Source organism: Podarcis cretensis (assembly GCF_951804945.1).
Source record: "Podarcis cretensis genome assembly, chromosome: 5".
Lineage (NCBI taxonomy): Eukaryota > Metazoa > Chordata > Lepidosauria > Squamata > Lacertidae > Podarcis > Podarcis cretensis.
Genome location: NC_137174.1, coordinates 86,653,382 through 86,675,429, shown reverse-complemented (window position 1 = coordinate 86,675,429; position 22,048 = coordinate 86,653,382). Strand labels below are relative to the sequence as shown.

Sequence of the window (22,048 nt, the reverse complement as noted above, 5' to 3'; positions counted from 1 at the left end):
GAGAGACAGAAGCTGCAGCAATGATTAAGGGCTCTTGCTACTTGCTTGCCAAGCTAGAGGAACCACTGGGAAGATGTCAGGTGAAATAGCTTCTTGTATTCAGATGTTGGAATTTGGTGACCTTTCTACAGAAATGCGTTTAATTTGGGCAGCATACATGCGGTCCTATTCCAGGGGACACCACTAACCTGTCCCAAACAGATCTTGGATTTTATCTCTTTCCCAGCTGGTTGCTTCAAGACCCTTCAGTGCCAAACTGGCTCCATAACAGGCAACTTCATTATTTGTATTCTACACTGAACTTGCATTTGTTGCACTGGATAAGCTCTTAAACAACTGCACCCTCCAAGGGTGCTTTTCTATCCCATTAGGCCACCTGGTTTGTTGCTTCCTAAACACCCAACAGAGACTAGGAAGCAGAACCTATGAAGCAGCACAGTAAATAGTAACTGGCTGAGCTACATGATAAAATTGCTTTTTCGACTTAAAAAAATATCTCATGGGAGATCAAAAAGTTTCTTTTGGGTGTTCAGACAGTGTATAACTTGGAACTTTTAAGTGATCTTGTATGGATGCCGATGAACCACTAAAAATAACCATCCATTTATTCCGGCACTTCCACTTTGCATACTATATTCAGAGCACCTCCAGGGAAATTGAGTGAGAATAGGACCATCAATATCTATTAGATACAACAGCTGATAATGCAACCTCCGTATTCAGAAGCAGTATACCTCCAATTATCAAAAGCTAGGAACAAACAAGGGATAGCCATCTTCATCAGGCCTTGCTGTGGAGCTTAAGAACGTAAAAGCCTGCTGGATCCTTTTCTCAGTGGTCAACCAAATGCCTGTGGGAAACCCACAAACAGAACCCAAACACAAGAGTACTTCCCGCTCCTGCTGTTTTCTAGCAACTGGTATTCAGAAATGGTTCTGTCTCTGTTCATGGATACAGAGCACAGCCATCGTGGCAAGTAGCCATCAAATAGCCTTATCCGTGAATTTCTCTAATCCTCTTTCAAAGCCGTTTAAGTTGGCAGCCATCATTGCCTCCTATGGGAATGAGTTCCATAGTTTAACTATGCGCTGTGTGAGGCACTAACTTTCTTTTATCTGTCCTGAATCTTCCAACATTCAGCTCCACCGGATGTCCACAAACTCTAGTGTTATGAGAGAAGCAAAACTTTTCTCCATCCTCTTTCTCCATGCCATGCACCATTTTATAAACTTCTATAATGCCATCTCTTACTTGCCTTTGCACTAAACTAAAAAAAAAATCCAAATGCTGCAACTTTTCTTCATAGAAGAGTGGCTCTATTCAGCCCTTCCACATTTTCTGAACCTTTTCCAACTGTACAATATCATTTTGGCAGCGAGGAGGCCAGAACTATACACGGTATTCCAAGCTTCTTGGAAAGCATCTTACTAGCCAAAACTAGGAACAGAATCCTAGACCAGTCGAGATAGTAACTTGCTAGAGCCATCAGACTTCCTCTAAAATATGGCGCAACAAATGTTTTCTGTAGTGCTGTCCTCCAGCTTCTCAAAATGTTTTTTACTTGCAAATGAGGCTTCCGTTTTTCTGTCCCTTTTTGCAGGGCACTTTAGAATTTATAATGGGCAGGGGCCTGATTTATCATAGCAAAGTGTGTGTGTGTTTGGTTGGTTGTTTTCTTCCCATGAAACATTTTGCCAACACTCTACCACTGCCTGCACTCCCCTTAAGCTGCTTTGAGCTTCCTGATCTCAAACAGCCCCCCCTTTCATGGGAGGGGGGGCCTTCTGAAGGAAGATTTCCCACTGACACTGCAACAAAACTGACCGTTCTTTCTAATCTCAGAACTTCAGAAGGCGAGAAATATGAAACCTTGAATGACAAGATGCTGTTACATAAAAGAAAAAAGAAGGTATTTGCACTGTAAAATGATGAGACAACATGGGCATTTCCATGTCCTACAATACTGAACTTGAAGGCCAAGAACCACTCCATAAGTGTTTCCTAAAAATCATTCAACAGAAAACTAATCCAACATTGATCGTAACTACAGGAATCTGAATCCCTGTATAAAACAGCTGCATATTCGGAAGGTTGTGCGTTTGCTGCAGATCCGCTGAGGAGTGTGAGAAAGGGTCAAAATATGGTGCTGGGTACAGAATCTAGCTTCCTGAGAATCTCAACTTTCATTTTTTCTTGTAAATAAAAAGTTTAAAATCCTTATAGCTATTAAAATACATTCAAAACTGTGTAGGGGGCAATAGCTACTAAAATATCCGGTTAGGGAATTTACTAAAGATTTCCAGACATTGGGACACAGTTTTAATGCTCACATATAGTTTCTGGCCCTTCCTCATCACTAACCAAAATCTACACAAAATAGAGAAATTATGCACATCTGCAATCTTCACTTTGAAGAAAGCCAATGTGGTGGAGGGGGGACAACACGGATCAAACATCTTGGCTACATAGAATTAGCTTCTGCATGAACAGTGAAGGAGACCTCCAGCATGAACTGAGAATTCTTAAGGCATGTGTTACTAAAGAAAAAAGGAAGTATCTATCTTCTAGAAATATAATACAGTGGTACCTCGGGTTAAGTACTTAATTCGTTCTGGAGGTCCGTTGTTAACCTGAAACTGTTCTTAACCTGAAGCACCACTTTAGCTAATGGGGCCTCCTGCTGCCGCTGCACCACCACTGCACAATTTCTGTTCTCATCCTGAAGCAAAGTTCTGAACGCGAGATAATATTTCTGGGTTAGCGGAGTCTGTAACCTGAAGCGTATGTAACCTGAAGCGTATGTAACCCAAGGTACCACTGTAATTCTATCCTGATTTTGTTACATGACAAAAAGAATGGCAACCATTGTTCTAGAAAAACAAAATAAACGGAAGAAAAACAGGTGCATTTTCAAATGTCCCTATTTGAAACCCATATGAAGTCCAGCTCAGTAACAGCTTGCATGATTACGTTCCCTTTAACAAAGAAGCTTTCGTGGCCAAAGTTTTTTGTGAGTTTTCATCATGTGCAGGATGTCAATACAACTGCTGGAGGAAAATAAACTGAGGTTCTGAATAGCCAGTGATGGTAGACCTCAGAAGAGTGTCAGACTGGGGTGACTGGCTATCTATGACAGGCAACAGAACTTGATGGTCCTCTGTTCCAAAGGGGAGAGGTAATGCTATATCTGAAGGCTTCACATCAGCAGATTCCAGCAAAGGGCTTTTCTCATTTGGAATGGAGTCTTGATCATTGAAGGAATGGTCAAGTGTGATGGGATCCAGGGGGTTCTCAGAACCTATGAAAGCAAACAGAACTAAAATTGCGTTCATTGCTAAAAGTTGTGCACAGGAAGGCACAGGAAGAGAAGATATGATTTCCCTCTGCAAACGATTCAAGGACACTCACTACTATTTACTAGTCTTCAAGCCTTCATAGATGTTTATTGTAAACCTGAAAACAAAACTGATAACTGGGATTTAAAGTTCACATTTGGGCTACAAGAATTATCAGCAAAATTTGATAACTGAATGGCTGATGGCCCTGACTTCAGGGACTAATCTCATTACAGATTTGGGTGGAAGGAGAGAGAATCTCAGAACCACCACCTCAAAACCAATATTTTCATTATAACAGAATTTGGTACTAGATTAGCTCATTTCAGGTATCTGACCTCTAAAGCCAAGTGCATCTTCATACATGACAGCTAGTAGGGTACCTAACATACCTAGGCAGGCTCAGCAATGCCATTCCTTCATCACTTTACTAACGTACAGAGTTGACACTCTTGACAAAGAGTAGCGGGTCTCCCATTGGCAGCACTTTGGAGCCTAGGTTAACCACAGAGCATACTGAAGCACAGTCCAAAGAATCCACCATTTTAGTGTGGCTAAGTTGGTCTTTGGATAGCATTCCTGAACAGCTAACCTTTTTACCTATGATTCTATGAGTAGTAGATATTAGTTCTTAAATAACCAGCACTTACCCGCATGAACCTTTGCTTTGTGTTTCTTTAGGTTTTTTATATCTGTGTAGGAGTTTCCACACAGCTCACAGATAAATGGTCTTTCACCTTCAACAAAAATTGTCAATTAGACTTCATAGATATGCAGTGCAATCCTAGGATCTGAACCAGGGCTTCCCACAACCAAAAACAAGTTTCTATAGCCACTGCATCTCAAACTCCACCCAGGTTTCTATGGCAAAGTTGCTTAAGGCTGTTCTACATATTTGGGAAATAACAAGTTACAAAGTGACTTCGATCCTCAGGCATAAGGCTTTTCGGTTCCTTCAAAATTGGTGTCCAATATCAGAGGACAAGAGCACATTTAATGTGGAAATGCTATCATTTCACAATTCTTTATTAGAGAATTACATATAAAGATCATAATCCCCAGTTCACATACATATAGGAAGCTCCCTTATACAAAGTCAGACTGTTGGTCCATCTAGCTCAGAATTGTCTACACTGACTGGCAGAAGCTCCAGGATTTCAGGCAGAAGTTTCTCCCAACCTTGCCTGGAGATGTCAGGAATTGAACCTGGGACCTCCTCCTTGCAAGGCAGATGCTCTATCTCGTAAGTTGTGGCCCTTCTAACACAGACAGACAATTAGAAAGGTAGGTAGGAGGATCATGCTAATTGAAACTACATGATGTGTATACTATCATTTAACTATTTGACATTAATTGACTTAGAGTATGCACATACCTGCATACAAGGCATGGAAAAGGTACGAAGGAGGAGCACGCCTGAAAACTAACCTGTATGGGACCGAAAATGCTTGCTGAGCTCTCCTGAAGAAATGAAGCTTTTGCTACAAATTCCACATATATAAGGTTTCTCTCCTATAGAGAAAAAGAAGTGGATGAACTCAGTACACGACCTACCAACAATGCATGTGAAGACGTCATGAAATCTCAAGCATATGGACACACTTCAGTCTCCCCTATTAGTAGACACTGATGCGGGTAGCGCTGTGGTCTAAACCACTGAGCCCCTTGGGCTCACCAGTTGGAAGGTCTCATTGATATACCTCACACATACATCCACCCAGACTAGCAGCAGTTCTAAAGCATCTCTGAGATTTTGCCTAAGCTTTGTTCACGGGAGATTTCTAGGAAATCATGCATGCAAAGCATGCATTATTTTGCTGAGCTCTGAAGTTGACCTCAAGCACCTCATTTAACATCTAAAGCATCTGGTATTCTCAAACAGTCTAAACTATCTCCACCCCGCCTTAGCTTTTAATATCAGGTGTGTTCAAAGTGACATGGTTGCCAACTGATAGCTGGGCTTATCACGGTGTTCTGCTCAGCAGGCAATAAAGCAGGCAAGAACAGGTCAACTCATTTACAATTTGCAGATTTTCTTGCCTGTTGCACTGCTCTACAAAGCCATACTCTTCCCATTCCATATCTATAGCACTCCATGCAAACTTGATTGCGACACCTCTCTCATGTCTTCCACTCTGGATCTCACCTGTATGCTTTCTTGAATGAGTGATGAGGGAACTCGAGACTGCAAAGGCTTTCCCACAGGTGTCACAGACATACGGCTTTTCTCCTGTATGTCGCCGCACATGATATGTCAGTGTGCTTGCCTGTGCAAATCGCTGCCCACATCTATCGCAGACATATGGCTTTTCTCCACTGTGCTTCCTTAAAGGAAAGGAGCTGGTTAGATTCTATTGCTGCACCAATTGGTTTCCCTGGACAACAGGCCTATTAAAACAGTCAAAGAACACATGCAGGCATAAAGAGCAAAAGGGATGTCAGGCTGCGCAGGCTAGCTCCAGCATTCCATGTTCCAGTTGGCTCTACCTCCAACTTTCCTGCATTGACCAGGAAGGTCCGAAGAGGGGTTGTGTGCTCAGGTGAATGTACTTAAGAGTCCTCCCCTTGAATGGGAACCCCTGCATTATCAGGATTTGTGACCATGGGAAGGATTATCCACACACTCAGCTGAAAGCAGGAAGTATCCGCCTTCAGACTTTCCCGTTCAATGTGGGAAGGTCAGAGAGGGGACAAGGAAACTACGGGTACAGATGGTGTGCATGCACACAGCCTGTGCCCCCTTCACAGTGTATACCCATATGCATTCTCTGAATGCATGGGGGCGGGGAACTAATCTCCCAAACTTAAGAAGCCAGTTTCAGATGAAGTCCTTTTACTCACCTGGCATGAATCTTCAGATTGCTAGAGGTTGCAAACTGCAGGTTGCAGGCATCACACTTGTATGGTTTCTCCTCCCCGTGATGCATGCGGCTGTGGAAAACCAGCTGGCATTTTTGAGCAAAGCCTTTGTCGCAGAGTTCACATTTGTATGGCTTTTCACCTGTGTAGAGAATTGAGCTGCTTGTTTAGCAGTGTCTTGTGAAGGATGAGGTTTTTCAGATGAGAAGTGACAGCAAACTGGAGGATGGGGGCAAAAAGTTCGGAATAAAGGGAAAGTATGTCAAAGACTACTCAACCGTGTCTAAATTTAAGCTGGTAGGGCCCTAAATAACTATTCCAAACCAGCCAACATTAATGTTAGCTAGTGTGGCACAGCAGCGGATGTCCCTGGTTCAAGACTCACCTCTGCCATGAACTCACTAAGTAGCCTTTTTTCAATGTTTAGCAAACAATTGGAAATCGACATCTATCACTGGTGACAGATGAAATGCTGGTGTTACTCTGAATGGCTGAGAAAATAATGTAGATGCTAGGAGCCTTCTTGACACACACACACACACACACAAAATAAGCAATGGCAAATGTTCAGGAGCTCTAGGTACTGTCTTTTTAAGTTAGAATCCTTCCCATTTTGACCATTTTCAGATAACACATTTACCCCAGGGTGTCTCAGAGTCACCATCAATGTATATATGGCAGCTATCTAAGTGTTCCTTTAATTTCATAAGCAGCTGTTTCCCCAATTAAAAGGCATATAAATATAGCCTCGGGTTCCTTTGGGAGAATCAGCAAGATATAAATTTAATAAATAATCACTGCCACATTTGAATTCCTAAAATGCACCATGTTCTCCCAAGACTAAAAAGAAACAAAGAAAGAGTCCGCTTTGATGGGCTTATTACATAGCTTATTGATAATTCCACCAGAAATACCTGTTCAAAATCAAATGTCCTAAGTGGTTACCACAGGATGAAAGGAAATGTAGGAAGTTCACATTATTATTTTTATACTAAGTGTATATGAGAAAAGTATGGAAGTGGAGACTACATACTTCTCGGTAGGGTCTTCTCGGTAGTGGCGCCAGCCCTGTGGAATGCCCTCCCTTCAGATGTCAAGGAAATAGACAACTATTTGACTTTTAGAAGACATCTGAAGGCAGCTCTGTTTAGGGAGGTTTTTAATGTTTGGTGTTGTTGCTTTTATTATTAATAATAATATTCTGTTGGGAGCCACCCAGAGTGCAACCCAGCCAGGTGGGCAGAGTGTGTGTGTGTGTGTGTGTGTGTGTGTGTGTGTAATTTTTTTATATTGCAGCTCCCACAACAAACAGTTTTAAAAGGCTACCAAAAAGGTAAGCACAAAAAATGATTGTCTCTTAAATTCTTTTGTGGCAAATGGTAAACTTAATGCTTAAACCAGAGCCAGCCAACACAACTTGTGTGTCATCAAGCTGAGCACATCACCATAGTTGCGTACTGACGCCTCGCAGAGGTATGTTAACACCACCGCCTTTGTAGTTGCAGCTGGGTACCAAGAAAAGGTGTTTATCAAGCCAGCAGCACATGGCTGCTTGGTCACAAGTCTGCAGGCTTGTACTATAGGTAAAAGAAAATGAATATTGTTTATGGTGTACAGTCACACAATCCATGCCTAATATGGTTAATGAACATATGAAACTGACCTATACTGAGCAAGACCATTTTTCATCTGTTACTGTACACTGACAGACCCTGGCTCACCTAAGTTTCAGACCGGAGTATTCCACAGCCCTACTTAGATGTCAGGAATCGACCTTATGCATGCAGAGCATGTGCTCTATCACACAGATATGGCCCTTTATGGTTTGAATAAATGAGCAAGCTATGGGTATTTGTAACGATGTGGAAGAACGTAGTCCCCTGCAGTGCCAGTGTAGAAAAAAAAAAATCTTAAAAAATGGTAATTGTACAAATTTGATAACAGCTAAAAATAAAACACTGGCAGTAAAGAATATTCCACTCACAATATTGCCATAATCATTCAAAAGCAACTATCAACCCACAATACTGAAGAAGGGAAAGCAACTTCTCTGGGAGAGAATGAGGGTCTTTCTGCTGACTTTCACAAGAGGCAACTCCCAACACAAAGCAAGGAGCCTACCTGTATGGGTTCTTACATGTGTTTTCAGCTGGTTGCACTGCGTAAAGGCCTTCCCACAGAGCTGGCACACGTACGGTTTGACTCCTTTGTGGATCCTCATGTGCCGCCTCAGACTGCTAGCTTCGGAAAACACCTTGCCACAGGTGTTACACACTGGCTTGGCCTTGGGGTATTTCGGATCCAATTCCTCTCCCAAGCTTTCCAGCTGGTAAGAGTTCTTGTCACTGGCGATGTTGGACAAGCAGTGCTCCTTCAAAGCACAATCCTGCTGTGCTTTACCACGTTTGGGCTTCATAGTCATCGTCTGGACAAGGATCTCCTGCGCAGCAAAGGTTTCACTCTCCACCACAGGTGTAAGCTGCAGCTCAGAATTATCCCCACCTTGGGCAGCTTGCTCCGTGATCTCTGTGGCGAGCTTATTTGCATCTAAAAACATCTCCACTGCAGAGTTCTCTGCAGCATCACTTGGATATTGTGCTGGCTTGTTTGGCAGGTTCTTGGGAGAGCTGAAGGCCTTCTTTCGCTTTTTGGTTTGAACAGATTTTTTCCCTGTGGTTGCTATTAAGACTGGGGACTGCACCGTGTCCACTGAAGGGGCATCCAATCTCTCTTGGCTGTTATAGTCACGAAGGGTTAGCAGGCAAGTCTGCTGGTTCAATGCAATATTCCCAGTGATACTAGAGATTTCTGTAGAAGAGGGATTAGCAATAAAAGCAAAGTCTTCCATCTTTATTTTACATTTAGTGACCACCTCCTCCACTTTGAGATAGTCGGCAGCCTGATGTATTTCTTTAACATTCCAGCTGCAAGGGAAAAAGGTTAAATGGGAATGTACCAGCTGAAGAAAACAGGCTGTCTTATAGAATTAGTATAAATACTAAGTGGCTAAAAACTGATGAAGCTTGAAATCAGATTTTTATAATTTAGACTGGAATTTTTCATCTTTTTAAAAAATTCAAATATATTACATATTCCTTTAAAAATAATCTAGTTTAAAAGCTGAATTTAATAGAGTTTTCATCAACCACTGCTCTTTTCCAGTGGTGCTGTGGTTGAACATCTAATATGCACAACAGAGACTCAGCTTCAGATCCTACTATCCAAAAGGTGCCCTTTAGATGCAGTTTATAACCAGGTTATTAGAAACATAAGATTTCCATAATAAAACATGAGAAACTAAAGTTAAGAACTTGATTTAAATAAAATATTAAATCCTAGGAAAGGTGTTAGGTATGAGCCACCACATCTCAAGACCACAGTCAGTAATGCTAATATTTTGAAAATGATTGAGTGTTTATATTTTGAAACTGGTCAAAACTAAAAGACAAGGAACACTGGTCTCACTCACAGGTTTGTTGCTGCTGCACAAAAGCCCATTTCCTTTATAACTGGGACATCAACTGAAATTCACAAAAAGCCCCACCCCTCCTTTCACAATTTCCCTGTGTCTTGACTCAGGCAAGAATAGTCTTTGCAAAAGCCTCTAATTCTGCTTACCTTTTCTATCACCTCAGTGATCCCTTACTTCTTATAACTTTTGCCTTTGCCTCAGGATGGCTGGAAGAAAATGGCTGATATGCATAGTGGAGGGAGGGTAATAAAAAAGGTAAGGTCAATGACCCCTGGAAGGTTAAGTCCAGTCAAAGGCGACAATGGGGTGCAGCACCCATCTCGCTTCAGGCCGAAGGAGCCGGCATTTTCCAAATCATGTGGCCAGCATGACTAAACTGCTTCTGATGCACAGAACACCATGAAAGAAGCCAGAGTGCATGGAAACGCCGTTTACCTTTCCACCGCAGTGTGGATTCAAACCGCCAACCTTCTGATCAGCTGGCCCAAGAGGCTCAGTGGTTCAGACCACAGCGCCACCTGTGTCCCTGGGGAGGGAGGGTGTGGAAATAGGGAACATCTTCAATCAGCTGCTTGCAATGCAACAACTGAGGTTGCAGTATAATACTAAAACAGAGGCAGTGCAGGCTCGAGATGATCACAGTCCAATGGGAACTGTATTCTGTGTAAATTGCAGGCACGGGAAGTAAAGGGCTGAAGCCCCCCCAAACCAGGGTCATGATCTGGATCTGGTGAATCATGCTGGTTATTTCTGAAAGAAAAATAATGCACTCAAGGGCATCACTTATAGTTTAGCCCTCAGTTCCCTTCCATTTGCTATTTATATCCCTCTGGGGGGGGGGCAAGGGAGAGCTAGGGTGAGAAACTGTTCCTGTAAATAATCTCTGGCAAAACTAGAATTAGTGTTTGCCTCCTTTTATGTTATAATATTGACCTATGAAACAGTTACTCCCTTGAATGAGGAGCCTGAAACCGCAGCAACATCAACTATCAGGTGGGTGGCATTATCCTTGCATATCCTAGTTGTATTGTCTGACCTGTTTACCCTCTCTCCATTTGTGACATGTCTACTTAAATTGCAAGCCGTCAGGCAGCAACCTGTCTTTTTAGTTCTCTGTGAATGTCTTATTTTGAATACTCTGCAGACAAATGCCCAGCCTTATTGTATTACCTGTCAAGGTTTAAATCTCCTGTATATATGAACTCCAGGAGTTTCTGAAATCCATCAGCCTTCACTTGATTCTGATCCAAAAATATGTTACTCTCCGAAGTATCCCTGTAAAAAGCCCCAAAGTACTCGCTAAAGGAAGCCAGAACATTTCGGTGAGCTTTAAACTGGCATTCACCAATAACGATGGTGCAGTCACAAAGGAAGCCCACCTCTCGCTGTTTGTTCAGTCTCTCCAGTAGGTGCTCACAGTGATGGGAATACTGCATTTTGGGTATTGAGACACAGCTTCCTTGCTTTGGTCTGAGAAGGCAAAGGAACATATTTAGTATCAGTATGCCAGGCTCAGAATAGAATATAGATGTACTATAGTTCACACTCAACGATCTTGAACTTTTAAGCAATCCTGAATTTAAGGAGAAATTATATGAATAGCGTCACATGCAGTGAGTTTTCCTGTTACTTGCCACTAAAACCAGATTATTAAATTTTACAGACTGGTTTGGATCACAACTATCATTTTTATATGATAGCTTATTGAAAATTTGATGTCCCTCATTTCAGTGGGATTTTTTTTTGTCCCAGACTGCATCATGTAGGCCTTGTATACTCTGACAAGAATGAAAGATTAGTATCTCATAGCTAATATCCATATTTAAAAACTCCTTCCAGTAGCACCTTAGAGACCAACTAAGTTTGTTAATGGTATGAGCTTTCGCGTGCATGCACATGAAAGCTCATACCAATAACAATAACAAACTTAGTTGGTCTCTCAGGTGCTACTGGAAGGAATTTTTTTTATTTTGTTTCTACTACAGCAGACCAACATGGCTACCTACCTGTAACTAGAACTATTATCCATATTATTCATACAGCATGTAGTTCCTACAAAGAAGGCACATCTATAAAGAAAATAATATGGCATCCAAATATAACTTGCTAGGATAAAGATCCAATCAGATGCAAATCTGCATGGATATGCTGCATATAGAACACACATATTTACAGGTGTGTTAGATGTAGTTTCCAGTCCAGAATAACTGACTGTAGGTAAGCTACTCTAGGCGCCTTTTCAGCTGAACAGTGGGGTACAAATGCTCAAAATAAGTAATCTTGAGTACTTCCAAAACAGAACCTTTGTTAAATATGAATTGGGCTCCTATTCAACAATCTCCAAAGACAAAAAGAAATCCAGTATGTAACTATTCTGGAGTGTTCACAGACCACTGCCTTTGTCTGAAACGACACACTCAAACCACCAGGGGTAATTTAACTCTCCTTCAGTATACACAATCACTTATATCAATTGGGGTGGGGGGAGAGAAGAATCCCTTTCTGGGGTTTTGCCTCTCTTTCAACACTTGAACATAAAAACAACACAGAAGTTGGAATGAGTTCAGGAGTCATTATGCCATGTATATTATGCCCAAAGATTTAGAGCTTGGTAAAAGGTAAAGGTAAAGGTACCCCTGCCCGTACGGGCCAGTCTTGACAGACTCTGGGGTTGTGCGCCCATCTCACTTAAGAGGCCAGGGGCCAGCGCTGTCCGGAGACACTTCCGGGTCACGTGGCCAGCGTGACATCGCTGCTCTGGCCAGAGCCAGAGCCAGAGCCGCACACGGAAACGCCGTTTACCTTCCCGCTGGTAAGCGGTCCCTATTTATCTACTTGCACCCGGAGGTGCTTTCGAACTGCTAGGTTGGCAGGCGCTGGGACCGAGCAGCGGGAGCGCACCCCGCCGCAGGGATTCGAACTGCCGACCTTTCGATCGGCAAGCCCTAGGCGCTGAGGCTTTAACCCACAGCGCCACCTGCGTCCCTTAGAGCTTGGTACCAGCTCCCTATAAATCGCTCTCCCTTTACCCAATTATCTATATACAGTACATACATCATTATCATCAACCTTCCAGGCTTCTCAGTCCAACCAAGCGCAAGACTGTCAAGGATGGTTATCGACACCCCCCAATAACCTCAGCCAGCCTACTCCTGAAAACTTACATCAATTCTACCACCCATTTAGCACATCAGCAACGTGGTCCGATCCTGTTACCATCACAACTGAACTGTAAATTTCAGCCTGCTCAGCTAGCAGGTAAATCCCTCCCGGCTTGCTTAGATGGCCCACAAGCATGTACACAAGTGCACTCGCATGTTGTAATCTTACACCAACTATACCTCTTCCCAACAAGCTCACTCAGCGCTTTGGAGGCAGCAGTCACCATTGTGTTCAGTGGCTCCTGTTCCTTATTAATTCTTTTTGCAAATCACTCCGAGGGATTTGGCGGGTTTGTCTGTCTGACCAATCCTCCGGTTATAAATTGGATGAAATAAATAGATATAATCGTGCTTAGGATGGCAGCTCTACTTCCCAGAATCACAGAGCTGAAAGGGACCCTTACGGTCACCTAGTCCAACCCCCTCCAAATGGAGGAAGGAATCTTTTTGTCCGACATGGGGTTCAAAACACAACTCTGAGATTAAGAGCGTCAGGCTCTACCGACTGATCTACCCCAGGATCGGGACAGAGTCTTGCCAGCGAATTGACGGCGGGCGAGGAGCGCCCCTTTCCACCCGCCCCCCAGATTTGACTGTCTGAGGCCCACTCCGCACATTTACTGGCCCAGCCCTGCCCCCTCCCTCTGCGCTGCCCCATTCCTCCTGCACTTCGTCGAGGCAGCCCTTCCTATACACCTCCTGTATATCTTTCCTCACATAAAAACACCCTTTCTCTCCACTACCCGAACCCCCCCGCGCCAGATTGGTCCCGTCCAACCGCCCATTCTTCCCTCCCCTCAGAACTACTAGGGGGAAACACACCTGGAGAGGGGCAGGGGTGGGGTGGGGGGATGGGGGACGCGGAACCTTGTTCACCTCAGTCCGCCATTTTATGATGACGCGACCCGCACCGGCGGCCGAAATCTCACTTCCGTTTTCAATTGAACTCCGGCAACTAAAGAGTGGCGGCGGGAGGGGCGGGGGAAAAAATAAGGTGGAAATGGAGGGCGGGGTCGAATTAGGTTCCGGTCGGGAAGTTCTTCCCTCCCACCTCCCCTGACAAAACTACGTTTCCCATGATGCCTAGCACCAAAAATGAACTCTGCCAGCGGCCGAGTTTTTCCTCAGCGTGAGGGGAAATGTAGTTCCTAAGTGCCTCGCCGAGGTTAACTGCTTGGGTGCCAAGGACAGGATGAAATGAGAACGAATCGGAATATGCTTCGTTAGGAAGTAGGTTGTGGCTGCAGAGCACGCAAAGGAATGTCCCCTCACCCGCAAAGCTGCATAAGATAATTTCCCAACATTTATTGCGGTTTTTATGCTGAAGGCACCGCAATGCTGGGCAGAAGAGGGAAATAAATAAATGAAAATCCCGAGACTGGACTGCCATCAAAATATATAACGGCCACTTAAATGCTGTTTTGCAGGAAATGTGATTCCAATGTGGCCCTAATGGCTGCAGATATAAAGTGATATGTTGAAAGTTCGGTTACAAATGCACACTCGGGTTAATCTGAAATAGATTTACCAGCCAGTTCTGCCCCCTCCCTCCACAATCCAGTATTAGGCAGTTTCAGATTGAACTAAATAAAACACGTTTTGGCAGCGAATAAAGTGAATCCCAAATCCGTAATATAAGCGGGTCAAAATAAATAAATAAATTCAGGAAAAAGGAACGTGCGTGTTTCCGCCCGGTTTCGAACCGGGGACCTTTCGCGTGTTAGGCGAACGTGATAACCACTACACTACGGAAACCTCTATATGAAAGCGTTTGAAATTATTCTATATATATGCCTGTGGCTCAATGGGCGAGTGCATAGAAACATCAGCATAATACATGGTACTTAATACTGAACTATTATTCCAAAAGTATATTTATAATCCTGAATGGTCAAGCCCAAAGACAGATATGCGCGGAACTCCCGAACATATGGGGAGCAAGCCCCGCACAGAACACAATGAGATTACAACTCCCTAGGAAACATGCCAAAGACTGAGCTGTCAGATCTTCCTTGCGTGAGCATATGCTGATATCCAACAGTGTATACATACTTAAAAAAAACTTTTTCTGTTTCCGCCCGGTTTCGAACCGGGGACCTTTCGCGTGTTAGGCGAACGTGATAACCACTACACTACGGAAACTTGCATACAGCTTACTCCGCCTCCTCTTTCCCTAGTAAGTATCATTGCTGTATTCTCAGGTGTGAGCTCTAAATGAAAAGAGCAGATCATTGCAATGGCAGCTTTTGAGGTTTTTAAGTTTTTTTCCCCTTCTACTTATGATTGCATATATTTCTAAAGGGGTTACTACAACTCCTATCTGTCCCGACCAGCATGCCGGGAGGGGGTGAGGCCGGGTTACAGTTCAAACTAAGGTTGCTCTTGTCTCCTTTCTAGCTTTAACGACCAATGCATTTGTCAGGGGATTGCTACAGCAGACCCCACCACCCAGCGGTTGCCTGATGTATGCTAATTTATACGTATATATCTCCACAAGCAGAATAAGAAGGTAAAACCTTGCCAGGGATCTTAATTGTGGAAATGGTGCTTATTAGCTCTCCCATAACAAAATCCCCCACTTAAATTATCTGCTCAATTTGTTTAGGACACGCATCTGAAATTAACAGCAATTGTACTTACTGGAGGAAGAGGAAGCAGATGTCCTTGTATTCAGGTTTCCGTAGTGTAGTGGTTATCACGTTCGCCTAACACGCGAAAGGTCCCCGGTTCGAAACCGGGCGGAAACAGAAACTTTTTTTTAAAAAAAACTTCTTCCTTGAAATCATTAGAGATCAATCAGCCATGTCCATGCAGGAAGATTTGACAGCTCAGTCTTCGGTATGTTTCCTCGTGAGTTATACTCTCAGTTGCATTCTGTGTTGGGCTTGCTCCCAGTTAAGTGTGCATAGGCAGTAGCCTGAATTGACCTTGATCTCCAAAACTGCATTGTTCTTTAAAAATATACCAAATTTACAGTTTTGAAAAACGTTATTGAAATTCTCCTGGGGTGCCTCTCTTTTCTGAGGACTTGAAAAGCAGCTAATAAATTATTTTAAGAACTAATGCATAAATCACAACATTCAAAGAAATTCAGGCACAGTGACCAGGAAGGAGGTGATTCTCCAGGACAGAGGAATTTGTGCAGTTTTGGGCAGCCATTAAGAACACATTCACAAAGTGATTTTATCCAACTACAGGTAGCTAGGCATAACCTACTGCAAGCCCTTAAGAAATTAGCAGGTGAACATTGCAGTGGACCAAGGTAGAGGCTAGCACCCAGAAGCCTGACAAACACTCAGCAAATTTCCAGACTATAGAGCTTATAATTGAACTCATTGGAACTTAATTCTGACTATGTAAATTTAGGGTTATTCTGTGCGGAACTGTTTGTTGGTTGTCCTTCCTTCATCATGTCACACCTTGTTCATTTCTTTTCTCATTTGTCGGGCATGCAAATCTGCATTATATGTTGAGCATGTTAGTCAGCAGGTGAACCTTCCCCTAACACCTTTACAGCTCTCTCATTCATAGAAAAATCTACAAATAAGTAAACAGATGCATAAAACAAAACGCAAATCTGGATCACTGTAACTATTTCTGCCCCAAAAGTAGCTGAATTATGGAGACAGGACATGATGTTCAAAGTATGCTCATGTTGCCTCCTAGTGGTGCAGCAATAAAACTGCTAGCACATTTGCAAAGCTAAACAGGGCCTGATACGATTTCAAATGTACCAGTATTTGTTACTCTCTAGTAGCCCCAAGCATAGGAATCCCTTTTGTCCCAGAAGCTTCATGCTTGACACTACTGAACTACGTATAGCAGTTTGCAACAAAAATTCATTACCAGTTAAGAACATAGTATTGTTTTTGCTTATATTGCATAATGGGGGCTGACTGAAGGTAGCAGCCCAGAGTGGCTGGGGAAATACATAATAAATTATTATTATTATTATTATTATTATTATTATTATTATTGACAACTTGGTGGGGCAGTGCCCTGTTCACCCTTGTTGTATGTATCAGCTCCCACTGGGTTCTTGAGGCTTGGAATAATGATTCACGGTATGTGCACAGAAAGCAAAACAAAAGAAAAATCCTTCCCCATTTCCTAGTAATATAGATATTCACAGCCTTACAAAGCTTCAGGGGAGGGTATCATAGCAACATGTAAGTCACAATAGAGCCAGCCACACATGCCTGGGAAGATTGTTAGCCTTACTCTTCCCCCAAAATAAGACAAGCCCACTGAGAGTCAAGTGCCCTGAGCAGAAACAGGCAGCAGCAGAACCATCACTCAGGGAACCACCGCTCAGGAACTAGGCAGAAGCAGAACCAACTCTCAGGGATGGGTGAGCTGCCACCAGCTGTGGTGATAGACAATGGCTCAGGTCTGCTCAAGGCTGGCGTGGCTGGGGACAAGGAACCGCGTGTCATCTTCACCAACCTAATAGGCCGCCCCAAGGCCAAGTCTGTGATGTTGGGCGCTGGCCAGAAGGACTTCTACATTGGAGATGAAGCGCAAGCCAAGAGAGGGATCCTCTCCCTCAGGTGCTTGGAAGACGTGGGGGATTTTGAACCGTAGGGAAGCAATACATATTGGCTAAGCTAGTTTCTTAGGAGTGGGGGTGTCTAGGGAAACAAGTGGCCTGGGGTGGTACACAGAAGGGGAGTGGCGAGTTCATGCAAAAAGTGATTCAGGCTCATGAAGGCTATAGTGTCACAATAGGGTAGAACGGTGGTGGTGATTTCAGGCTTGGGGGCCAAATGCAGCCCTCCAAGCCTCTATTATCTGGCCCCTGGGACTTTGCCCAGAACACCCCCCTCACTGGCCCTGCTTCACACTGGCATTGAGTGTTTTTGCCTGGCTGGAATGTGCCCTTTAACTCTGATAATGCCTCTTGCTTTCCTGAGAGAAGGTGTGTGAATGTGTGCAGAAACTAGCTAAAGGCAAATGTTTGCATTTATTGCTCCACCCACCTTTGCCTTTTGTTCCAGTCACAAATAGCATGTGGGCCCTGGAAGGTTACCAAGAAAAGGATAGGAGCAGCCCAGGGAGGAGGGCAGTGGCATCAGGGGAAATGGCCAGGAGGAGGGGTTTAAGAGCAGTGAGAGAGGGGCTGTGCCCACCAGCTTGAAACAGCTGCATCCCTTTATCTGCAGCTGTGAGTCACTCTTGAAAACGAACAAATTAGAGGTCAAAATGGATCAGTGATTATTACTTCAGGATATCAGCTCACTTGTAAATACTTAGCCTCCCAATACAACTGAAATTTACATTTCCCTTTTTGACAAAGACTACATTTTGTAAAATCTTAAGGTTATTCACTGATTGGTACTTTCTTATTTTTATTTTTTACATATAATTGAAATTGAAATTGAAATAGAAATACTTTATTGTCACTTGTACAACTTATATACAGTGAGATTACACGAGCACCCACCACTGAGCTCTTTTAGTCTTAATTCCCCTCGTTTACTGACGCACACCCACCAAACCCGAAAGTCAGTTGCCCTGTTATATGTTCATTCAACAGCCTAACAGCCCACGGATAGAAGCTGTTCTTTACCCTGTTGGTGCAACTAATCATGCTTCTATATCCTATATAGGAGCAGTGTGAAATCTTTTTCCAAATTATTTGTTTGTTTGTTTAGTCGTTTAGTCGTGTCCGACTCTTTGTGACCCCATGGACCAGAGCACCCCTGTCTTCCACTGCCTCCCGCAGTTTGGTCAGACTCATGTTTGTAGCTTCGAGAACACTGTCCAACCATCTCGTCCTCTGTCGTCCCCTTCTCCTTGTGCCCTCTATCTTTCCCAACATCAGGGTCTTTTCCAGGGAGTCTTCTCTTCTCATGAGGTGACTAAAGTATTGGAGCCTCAGCTTCAGGATCTGTCCTTCCAGTGAGCATTCAGGGCTGATTTCCTTAAGAATGGATAAGTTTGATCTTCTTGCAGTCCATGGGACTCTCAAGAGTCTCCTCCAGCACCATAATTCAAAAGCATCAATTCTTTGGCGATCAGCCTTCTTGATGGTCCAGCTCTCACTTCCATACATCACTACTGGATGTAATACTTCCAAATTAACAAAGCCAAAATAGTCTTATTCGGGATAAACAGGTTTGGGGAGAGCTTCACAATAGAAACACATTGGTCCTGATCCAAAGAGTTGTCCTGAAATTTTATTCAAATGCATGAGTCTGGTAAATTATGAAAAGCCCCACTGCTATAGGCTTAACCAAATTTTGTAGGCTGAAGCCAGTGTGTGGAAGCCCTACATCAAAATGGCTTCTGTTAACATGTTTAGGTTTCAAAATTTAGGCTTTCATCTAACTGCACTAATTAGCAAAATAGGTCAACATAAATGAATAGGACTAGTTCACAGGTAAAAGCATCTGACATTCAAATTGACTTATTTGCAGAAGATTCATAGTCAAATTCAAAATGGCAAGACTCACGGGGAAAAGAGCCAATTTTGCAATCTACAGTCCAGATGCAATTTGTTCTGGAAATGTCATGGTCTCATCGATGCAACGCCTAGTAACAGGGTAGAGTGAGTTTCAAAGCTTATAATGTATTGATAGTTATCTTGAGCATTCCTCTATGGTTTGCAGTGTATCCAGTTTCACACTGAACTTTTCACCCCAACTCCACCACACATATAAGAGCTAAGATCAGTTTGGCTTTGTTTTCTCATACTGTGTTTAAAATGGTGGTAAACGGGCTGGCACTTAAAAGTCTTTGGTACACATCTATATTACAAATGAAATTGGTTTAACAGTCATGGCTACCTCACCCCACCGAGAAGCACCCTGGCACAGGTACAGTTCCCAAGGTTTATTAGCTAGGGCCCATGAGGGATGTGTGAATCTATCAATGTTGGTTTTGCTCAGTTTTTACTTTTTTCCAATCTTAAATTCAGTTCTCCACATTTCTACATCAGTTGGCTTTTTTTTTTTTTAAATGAAGTTCTCATGTAAATGCATCAGCATTTTAGTGCATTTACCATCATAGCTGCTGTCAGTCTCCTCTGGAGTAAGGATATGGGATTCAGCTGTATGTCATCTAACCTAGTGCGAGGACTCTTCCCCACTGAACAGCATTTAAGGCAGGCTGCTGAGGTGTACATTGAAGTGCAATAAGACCTGCAACTGCAGTTGGCACTTCCAGGAGGCTGGAGAAGAGACTTGCCACCATTGCTCTGCCTGACAATAGCCTTTTGGTGCTGTCAGCCTCCTCTGCAGGAGATGTGGGAGCCCTGCTTGTATGTCATCTTTATCCCCACTCTGAACCTTATTTAAGTCAGGCTCCTTTGGAAAGTAGCAAGACCACTACCAGAAATTTTATTGTTGGTTAACTTTTGTTTTTGCTTTGAGCCTAAATTGGTGTATTGGGGGGATGCTGAATTTATTCTGTGTTTGCTAAATTGTTGATTTTTGTATTTTGAATTAACTGACATGTTCCATATGTTGTGTATTATTTTAATGTTTTGAATGTTTGTTGTAAGCTGCTTTGGGCATAGTTTGTTGTGGGAAAGTGGCGTATAAGTAAAATCAATCAATCTAGAAAAGAATCCTTAAATCCATGACAGTAAAAAAAAAAAAAAAGTTTGAAACTGCTTCTGATTCAGCATGGAGCCACACTCTTCATGAGGGATTTATTTTCATTTACTACAGTTATCCTCAAGTCAGCATATATGGTTCCTCCTTCCTTCCATTTCATCCACACAACAACCCTAAGAGGTAGTTTAGGTGTAGAGTTAGTGACTGGCCCAAGGTCACCCTATGAACCACACAGCTGATAAAGAATTTGAAACCTGATGTTCCAGATTCAAGTGCAACACTAGACACACTTAGCACTTTGGTTATTTTCTGATTCAATGTGTTTTTACATACACTTGCACATGCAATACATAGAGAGTACATAAGATGCTGGCAAATTTAGTAGCACAAGAAGTTTGCTATGTGCTTTCACAAGGGTACATAGGCATGCTGCATTTTAAAGCTGGGAATGCTAAAGGTTTTGGGCATGACAGATTATGATAATATAATACCACCATCTTCTTTTATTCTATAGATATCCAGTGGAACATGGAATTGTCACTTCCTGGCCTGACATGGAGAAAATATGGAAGCACGTTTATGATAATGAATTGAGGTTAAACTCCTGCACAAGACCAGCTCTGATAACAGAGGCACCACTCAACCCACTGGCCAACCGTGAACAAATGACAAAGCTGCTCTTTGAAAAATTTGAGGCACCAGCTCTCTACGTGGCCATCCAGGCAGTCTTGGCACTCTATGCAGCAGGTCTCACAACAGGTTGTGTGATGGATTCTGGCGACGGCGTCACCCACACTGTCCCAATATTTGAGGGCTACTGCTTGCCTCATGCTGTTCTTCGGCTTGACCTGGCAGGCCGGGATCTTACAGAATATCTCATGAGGATCCTGAGGGAGAGCGGCATTGCGTTGGTGAGCACAGCTGAGAGGGAAATTGTGCGAATCATCAAGGAGGCTCTGTGTTACGTGTGCTTGAACCCTGAGGAAGAGATGGCTAAAAAACCTACTTCAATTGAGAAAACCTGGAAATTGCCTGATGGGCAAATAATTAAAATCCACAACCAATTGTTCCGCTGCCCTGAGACCCTCTTTCGCCCATCTAACATTGGCATGGAAGCCCCAGGTATTGATAAACTGCTGTTCAACACTATAATGAAATGTGATATCGATTTGAGGACCACTTTGTATGCCAACATACTCCTTTCTGGTGGTTCAAGTCTCTTTCCTGGCATTTCTGATCGCCTCACAAAGGAGTTGATTCGTATGGCTCCCAAGGACACGGAGGTGATGGTCCAAGCACCTTCTGACAGAAAGATCTCTGTCTGGATGGGAGGATCTATCCTTGCTTCTCTCTCTGCCTTCCAAGAGATGTGGATATCCAAGGAAGAATATGCTGAAGTTGGGGCCAATATAGTACACAGGAAGTGCTTCTAGATTCCTGTTGTATTGAAACATTTTTATTTAAAAAGCTGTGGGGAAGAAACACAAATTCATGGCATCCTTGGTGAGGCTTTTAGCCTCACAGCTTTCTGAAAGATGAATAAAGGTAACACTTCCATGCATACTTGTTTAGGGTATAAATTTGGGATTGTCTGTAGAATAGACTGTAGCCTTTTCAGGCTTTGCCTTCGGGTGGGAAGAGCATTGCGCCTGGGAAGGGAAG

General features: G+C 43.2%; 2 protein-coding genes across 6 annotated transcripts in view; one reads left to right on the top strand and one right to left on the bottom strand.

The window, feature by feature from the left end:
- Nucleotides 1-13,802, bottom strand: part of MYNN (myoneurin) — a 107,117-nt gene extending 93,315 nt beyond the window's left edge. Inside the window, exons 1-8 of one of the 5 annotated variants that reach the window (XM_079977942.1) lie at nt 13,704-13,802; nt 10,837-11,136; nt 8,316-9,118; nt 6,177-6,336; nt 5,482-5,660; nt 4,764-4,847; nt 3,986-4,072; nt 121-3,298 (exon numbers count right to left, since the gene is read on the bottom strand). In XM_079977942.1, the coding sequence (XP_079834068.1) occupies nt 3,036-3,298; nt 3,986-4,072; nt 4,764-4,847; nt 5,482-5,660; nt 6,177-6,336; nt 8,316-9,118; nt 10,837-11,102 (1,842 nt within the window). In that variant the 5' untranslated portion in view covers nt 11,103-11,136; nt 13,704-13,802 and the 3' untranslated portion in view covers nt 121-3,035. Of the gene's footprint in view, nt 1-120; nt 3,299-3,985; nt 4,073-4,763; nt 4,848-5,481; nt 5,661-6,176; nt 6,337-8,315; nt 9,119-10,836; nt 11,137-12,735; nt 12,839-13,649 lie in introns of those variants that run through there. The other 4 variants (XM_079977943.1, XM_079977945.1, XM_079977944.1 and 1 more) reach the window with 4 other exon arrangements.
- Nucleotides 13,803-17,031: 3,229 nt separating this feature from the next.
- Nucleotides 17,032-21,947, top strand: ACTRT3 (actin related protein T3). Its single transcript, XM_079977077.1, has 2 exons — nt 17,032-17,377; nt 20,901-21,947. Exons 1-2 carry the CDS (start codon nt 17,175-17,177, stop codon nt 21,817-21,819), a joined length of 1,122 nt encoding a protein of 373 aa, XP_079833203.1. The 5' UTR covers nt 17,032-17,174; the 3' UTR covers nt 21,820-21,947.
- Nucleotides 21,948-22,048: the final 101 nt, after the last annotated feature.